Source organism: Tarenaya hassleriana, unplaced genomic scaffold (assembly GCF_000463585.1).
Source record: "Tarenaya hassleriana unplaced genomic scaffold, ASM46358v1 Cleome3, whole genome shotgun sequence".
NCBI classification, from domain to species: Eukaryota; Viridiplantae; Streptophyta; class Magnoliopsida; order Brassicales; family Cleomaceae; genus Tarenaya; species Tarenaya hassleriana.
Genome location: NW_010966177.1, coordinates 5,099,737 through 5,106,692, shown reverse-complemented (window position 1 = coordinate 5,106,692; position 6,956 = coordinate 5,099,737). Strand labels below are relative to the sequence as shown.

Below are 6,956 nucleotides of genomic sequence, written 5' to 3'. Positions count from 1 at the left end.
CACAGTCCGAAGACTCGTGGGAGATATCGCCCACTTGGCTACCGTTCTTCTCGACTCTTGGGGCGAGAGGGAGGCCGTTACCGTCTTCTCCGAACTCAAAAAGGTATTTTTCTACATGTTCATTTACATCTAAACACCCTTCTCTAATTGGCCTTTTACAATGAAGAGCAAAGTGCATTATATTTTTGTATTTTTTTTTATAAACCAATTGTTTATGAATATTATTGCAGTTTTCATTTGAAGTAGGAATCTTGGCAATCTTTGGAAACATTGAAAGTCATTACAGAGAAGAGCTCAAGAAGAATTACTCCACAGTAGACAAAGGCTACAATTCCTTCCCCACAGTTCTTCCTGGGACCTCTTACAGAAAAGCCGTTCTGGTAAGCCTTTCTCTTCTTCTTGAATCTCTTTCGTTTTTTTTAAAATGTTAAAATGGATCTTTTCTTAAGACCCTTTTTGGTTTTTGGATTCTCGAAAGGCGAGGAAGAGGCTGAACCAGATCTTAGCAGAAATAATTTGTGAAAGGAAAGAGAAGAGGCTTGAGGAGAATGACCTGTTGGGAAGTCTACTGAACTCCAAAGATGAGAGAGGTGAGGCTCTTAGAGAAGATCAGATCGCCGATAACATCATCGGGGTTCTGTTTGCTGCACAGGACACAACCGCAAGCGCCATGACATGGATCGTCAAGTACCTACATGACAACCAGAAAGTTCTAGCAGCAGTCAAGGTCACATAGCAAAATCCTGATGAGTCTAGAACAATGTAGTCTCATTCATTTATTGCGAAAAATGGTCCCCTGGGTAATAATTATTACGGTTTTTGGGGGGTTTACAGGCCGAACAAAAGGCGATACAGGAAATGAATGGCTACGGGAGACAACCGCTGACCTGGTCACAAACCAGGAACATGTCCGTGACTTACAAGGTAAGTGTTGCGGGGACATCGTTCTGGAAGCTTCTGATTCGGAATATAGAAACCTCAAAACTCAGGCATCCAATCTGATTGAGAAATGCAGGTGGTGTTGGAGAGCTTGAGGATGGCGAGCATAATATCTTTCACCTTCAGAGAAGCAGTAGCTGATGTTGAGTACAAAGGTAAATTCTCATCCCCAAAAAAAATATGTAATTCGGAAAAATCATTCCATCTAATGGAAGCAACTCAACTCCTAACAGGATATCTGATTCCAAAGGGATGGAAGGTGATGCCATTGTTCAGGAACATACATCACAACCCCGGCTTCTTCGCTGATCCTGAAAAGTTTGATCCTTCCCGTTTCGAGGTATCTTTCATCCGGGTCCTGAAAAGTTTATATATAATCAATAACATAATCGGTTTGCATCTAAAAAATTTCGAGGGTCGTGCGTAGAGCTCGGAGATAATTATGTTTCTTCCATTGATTCATTGGATCCTGAAGTTCTCCGTTTTATGCAGGAAACGCCCAAACCCTATACGTTCATGCCTTTCGGAAATGGAGTACACTCATGTCCAGGGAATGAACTGGCCAAGTTGGAGATGCTGATAATAACACATCATTTGACATCCAGGTTCAGGTATGAGCATAATAATCTTTCATCAGACATTGTTATGTTTCAAATATCATCAACACAAATTAAAGTCACACTCTGTTCTGTGTAAAACTTCAGCCAGATATTTTTCGAAAAAAATGAAAGAGTGAAAAAAGAGAATAATGAAAATTAAAAATGAAAGTGATGGGTTTTTTTTCTCTCTTTTGCTTTTGCAGGTGGGAAGTATTAGGATCACAAAGTGGGATCCAGTACAGTCCATTCCCGGTCCCCCTACATGGTTTACCAACCAGATTCTGGAAAGAATCTGCAGCCTAATGGATCCACAATTTCATTAAACCCCGAAAATGAAAGATTACTCCAATAACAAATGCCTTTCCCAAGGGTTCGTTCTTTTCCCATTTCCATCAGGAAAACGATCCGAGGGAAGGAGCAATCTCTACCGCTAATTTTCATCTCATTTTCAATTGTGTTCTCTAAGTTTTTTTTTAAATGTAAAAATCATCAGATTTTTAGCCAATTCACAAGATTCTATTACATTCTAAGAAGCCAAAGTGACCAGAGACAGGAGAGCGTACCTTTATTGTCTTTTGTTAGATCTGAAATCTCTCTTGTGCAATTTCCAGAATATGTGACTAATACAGCTTCATGTTCTGTCATGACCCTCGAAGCACCTGATGTTCGGACCACTGATAGGGTTTTGTAAAAGAAAACCCAGATTTGTATTTCAGTAACTCTGTCGACAATTTTCCAGATGAAAAACCCTACCGAATGAAATGAAAGACAGGGCTAAATAAAGTACTGACGTGACACCAAACAACCAAAATCCTGCACACCCAAATCGACACACACATGAAAAAGCCATCTTGCCCCTTGCTGATATGTTCTTCAATGTTTCCTTGTTGGTTCTTCTCCCTTCCTTTGCTCACATATGCTCGATACTGTTTATCAACCACACTTCCCTGTATCAAAGTTTCCAGACCCTAATATATCTCACCATACACGTATTTTCATATGGCACAAAATGTAAGGCATGTAGCGGTCCTCGACGTTCCATAATCTAGACCTGGAAACGAGTTGGGAAGAGCCTAAGATAAAGTAGACGAGATGGAAATGTCATCCTGGGAAAATGATTCAGGATTATTTATTAAGATCCTTAGATTGTCTATAAAAAAAAATAAGGGTATATACAAACATTTGTATACTGCATCTGGGTTAAAATGCAAGCCGAACAAATTCTAGATCATACGCTTTGGATTTGGAAAGACAGCCAATCACCGGTTTATTTGAAAATAGCTGTCTCGATCCTTTCCCTGTCTTTGTTTGCGAATCCTTCCCATAACGCTCTGTTTTTGTAGAAGTGGAAAAGGGAACCACCTGCATCAATCAAACTTCATAACTGGTTATTTGCACGAGTTTCTATTAGTAGAGACCGGAAGAGAGATCCGAAGAAAACCAGATTTAATTGTAACCTGAAATATTCCCTGATACAAGAGAGGAAAGCTTCAAATTGGAACCCAGAAAAAGATATTGAAGAAACATGTAAAACTCCGAACGGTAACATAAAACTTGAAGAAAAGCTCCTAGCTTTGTACCACAAGACATTACCTTGATTCAGAGCCTTTCAGCAAGTGCAGAGTGTTCACAATATTCATACACTACCTTGATTCAGAGCCTTTCAGCAAGGGCAGAGTGTTCACTACATTCATCGGTACCTGCAGACGGTTTCACCAAAGAATAAATCTTATAGCAGTCTGTCAATCACCAGATCAACACTAAGATATCTCAACATAGAAACGGTGGCACTTTGATGGTGAAGATTGCGATCTTAACACCATAACCATAAGATTACCGATCAACCATATAAGAGCGAGTGATTCCCGCAGCGATATACGGAAGAAAATAAAAGAGTAAGGGCACGTAGAAATTGTAATAGTGTTCTACAGATTTGGTAAAAACCCATAATGTTCCTGGATTTCTTAATTATTTTAGTAATTCTCTCAGATTTAGAAAACATTTTGCATGTTTTAATCAGGATGAGAGTAAAAATACTCACATTATGCTTGAGATAGATAACTGGAGTTGCTTGGTGCCTGGATCCCTTAGAGAGTTTTCAGAAACCTTGCTCTATATACTTACAGCTTCCACAGGACTTGCCATAAAAATCAACCACGACCAAACAATTTGTTTCTTTGGGCTTTTCAAGGATTCAATGAAACTCTTAGTCGTCTTGAACTCACGGACACATCCAACACTCTCGTCATTGTCAAATCATGCTGTGCTGTCTATAAGATTCCCAGCCAAATCTTGAGGAGCATCCAGCAAGAAGAATGTTATGCTTTTACATTGAAGATTAAAATTGCTACCAAAAATCTGCATATCCAATGATCCAAATAATCTAATTAAATATCCAAGTAATCCACCTCGGCACCTCCCATGGATGCATAACCTGGAAAATAATCAAATATCCATCACCGATAAGTTCAAATCAAATAAAAGAAAATACCAAAAGCAAAACAAGAAGAAGAAACCCCAAAATTTAATTCTAGTTAAAGAAGGAAGAAATAAAACTGACAAGTATATACAAGTATTCAGAATCCGTGAAAGATAATCGATACCTTAAGAGAAGCAACAAGAAACAACAATTTCATTGAATAAGATAACAGACTCCCCCATTGCGAAAATTTATTCCAAGTTCCAAATTAACTTCATTTGAAGGAACAACACAGCATGAATTGCATCAATACTAGGTTTTTCATTTAATTGAATTATTCTATTTGGCTAACACCAGAGTAACCATCCCCTCCCGTATCTTTCATCATCCTCCTGACTTTGGCTACGTTTTCCCACATTCCTTCTGCTGCATACAAATTTGACATCAACACGTAAAGCCCTCCATTTCTATAATCCAACATATACATTTTCTTAGCTGCATATTCCCCGAGCTCGATCTGTCTGTGCATAGCACAAGAATTTAGAAGAGCTCCCCATACTGCAGAATCTGGCCTTAACTCCATTCTTGCAATTACATCCAGTGCTTCAGCAAACAAACTCGCTCGACCCAGTAGACCAACCATGAGCGCATAGTGTTGCAGACTGGGAGAAATTCCAAACTCTTTGGTCATCGCGTGGAAACACTTTTTTCCTTCATCAACAAGGCCACCATGTGTACAAGCAGCCAGAATCCCGAGAAAAGTGATCTTATCGGGTTTCAATCCTTGTTTTTGCATTTCCATGTAACAAGAAAGAGCTTTATTATGTAACCCAGATAAACTGTATCCCGATATCATCGCATTCCATGTTGCTACACAAGGATCTTTTATGCTCCTGAACACGCTTTCTGCAAGTTCTGCATTTCCACATTTGGCATACATGTCTATAAGGGCAGTGCAGACAAAATCCTCCATTTCAAAATTGTTCCTACGAGCATAACCGTGAAGTTTCTTCCCAAAATCCAAGTAACCGAGCTGGGAGCACCCGGTCAGTAAACTTGCTATTGTAACGGCATCTGGCATCGGACCACCATTTAACTTCATTCGAGAAAACATTTTGAAGGCTGTGCTTGCCCTTCCAGCCTGTACACACCCAGATATCACTGAGTTCCAACTAATAAGAGGTTTCTCATTTATTTCTTCAAATAGAATCAACATAGCCTCCACATTATCAAAGTTAGAGTACATAGTTATCAGCACATTCGCAACCAGGGTATCAGCGCACAAGCCGCTTTTGATCACATAAGCATGTAAAGAACTCCCTAAGTTGATGTTACCACAGATCGTAAATCCATGGAGAATCCCAACCATAGCTACAGCATCCAGTTCCATACCCAACCGTTGCATCCTACAAAAATACGCAACCGCTATATCCATATTCCCTTTCTCAGCATAGCTTGAAATGATTGCTGTTAGGCTAACTATACTTTCTTCGTTTGTGGACTCATAAAGTCGTTCTGCTGATTCTGAATCACCATTTCTTGCATATGCACAGACTAAAGAAGTAATCACCGACGAATCATTTACAATTCCCGTTTTAACAACTAAACAATGTAATGGCTCATGACTAACATGAGCAGAAATAAGGTTGATGATAGTTACAGCACTAATCTCTACATTGACCTCGAGCATTTGCCTGAAAACAAGTATAGCATCTTCCCTGAAACCCTTTTGGGCATAGGCACCAATCATCGTATTCCAGGAAACAGTGGTTTTCTCGTTCATATCTGTAAACAAATGTTTTGCTGAACTCAAGTCTCCAAACTTTGAATACATTGAGAGAAGAGCATTTTTCACTTGAGAATCCAACCCAATACCAGCCTTAGCGGCGAGAGCATGAACAGACCTCCCTTGAGACATAAAAGTAGATTGCCCACAAGAAGGCAACAAGCTTACGAGTGTCGTTGCGGAGGGGAAAAACCCTTGTCGAATCATTTCAATGAAGAGCTGCAAGGCATTAGAGTCGTAGCCATTACGAGAGTACCCACAGATCATTGCATTCCAAACAACATCATCTCTTTCAGGCATTTCGTCGAACAATAATCGTGCGGTAGTAACACGACCCATCTTCAAGCAGAGATCAAGAAGAGCTGTTTTGACATAGACGAACTGATCAAGACCTGATTTGACGAGATGGGTTTGGATTTGCCCGACTTGTAGTTTCAACGAATCAACGGAAGACAATAAGAAGGCAGCAGAGGATTTCAGGAAGAGAGAGATGGAATGATGATTTGGTTCGAGACCTGAGCGTAATAAATGGCGAAAGATACCGATAGGGGAAGAAGGATTTTCACCATGAACATGAAAGATGTCTCGAGCTGAAGCTGGGCTGTTGAGATTGCTCGAGCGCATACTCCGTCTCCTCTGCTTTTATGCGACTCTCTCACTTTCACTGATATGATGCGTCAACGGTCATTGCATTGTTCCGTTATTTTTTTTCTATTTGAAAAAACATATCTAAGCATATATTTTATAATATATATTTTTATTTTAGTTGGAATTTGATTTTATTAATAAAAATAATTTATTTAATTTCCATTATTTTTATATTCGATTTGGATTCATTATATTTTTTATGTAGAAAAATATATCCATTTAGTTAAATATTAGATTGGATCAGTGTGTACTCAATTGATTCGAATGATTATAGGAATGCCCAAACAATTCAAGATATCTAGCAATTCATTTCAAGTCTACAATGTTTTTTTTAATTAATTAAAAAAAGGGTGATGCATAATGTAGGATCCAAGATCCGTATTATAAACCTGAGCTAACCGTCACCCAACAAAAGAATTTACTTATAAAGCAACATGTATAGATGATATCAGGGGTGTACAGATGATATCAGTACAGTTGATATCAGGGGTGGACGTTTCGATTCGATTATTTGGAAATATAGTATTTTTTCGAATTGAACGGAATTTTTTGAAAAACCGAATTT

At 38.9% G+C, this 6,956-nt stretch overlaps 2 protein-coding genes across 5 annotated transcripts in view; one reads left to right on the top strand and one right to left on the bottom strand.

Annotated features, from left to right (window-relative positions):
* Positions 1–2,182, top strand: part of LOC104819469 (abscisic acid 8'-hydroxylase 4-like) — a 3,355-nt gene extending 1,173 nt beyond the window's left edge. The window contains exons 3-10 of the mRNA XM_019203130.1: positions 6–103; positions 231–380; positions 479–727; positions 835–924; positions 1,016–1,094; positions 1,173–1,279; positions 1,432–1,550; positions 1,742–2,182. Coding sequence (XP_019058675.1) covers positions 6–103; positions 231–380; positions 479–727; positions 835–924; positions 1,016–1,094; positions 1,173–1,279; positions 1,432–1,550; positions 1,742–1,841 — 992 coding nt within the window. The 3' untranslated portion in view covers positions 1,842–2,182. The remainder of the gene's footprint in view (positions 1–5; positions 104–230; positions 381–478; positions 728–834; positions 925–1,015; positions 1,095–1,172; positions 1,280–1,431; positions 1,551–1,741) is intronic.
* LOC104819470 (pentatricopeptide repeat-containing protein At2g04860) lies at positions 243–6,435 on the bottom strand. Of its 4 annotated transcripts, none has more exons than XM_010549551.2 (8): positions 4,443–6,435; positions 3,580–3,972; positions 3,132–3,238; positions 2,773–2,900; positions 2,102–2,644; positions 1,164–1,297; positions 888–1,059; positions 243–691 (listed from the first exon to the last, which is right to left on the bottom strand). In XM_010549551.2, exons 1-2 carry the CDS (start codon positions 6,365–6,367, stop codon positions 3,795–3,797), a joined length of 2,103 nt encoding a protein of 700 aa, XP_010547853.1. In that variant the 5' UTR covers positions 6,368–6,435; the 3' UTR covers positions 243–691; positions 888–1,059; positions 1,164–1,297; positions 2,102–2,644; positions 2,773–2,900; positions 3,132–3,238; positions 3,580–3,794. The 4 variants fall into 4 exon arrangements, with proteins under 4 accessions (XP_010547853.1, XP_010547855.1, XP_010547854.1 ...); XM_010549553.2 differs by having other exon boundaries at positions 2,102–2,589; XM_010549552.2 differs by having other exon boundaries at positions 2,102–2,485.
* Positions 6,436–6,956: the final 521 nt, after the last annotated feature.

Bases quoted from the DNA above. Each gene is read 5' to 3' on its own strand.
- LOC104819470 (XM_010549551.2), bottom strand. From the start codon at position 6,367: ATGCGCTCGAGCAATCTCAACAGCCCAGCTTCAGCTCGAGACATCTTT. The intron at 3,973-4,442 runs GTATATGTTGGA...ATTATTTTCCAG, and splicing joins GAATATGCAGCTAAGAAAAT to GTTATGCATCCATGGGAGGT.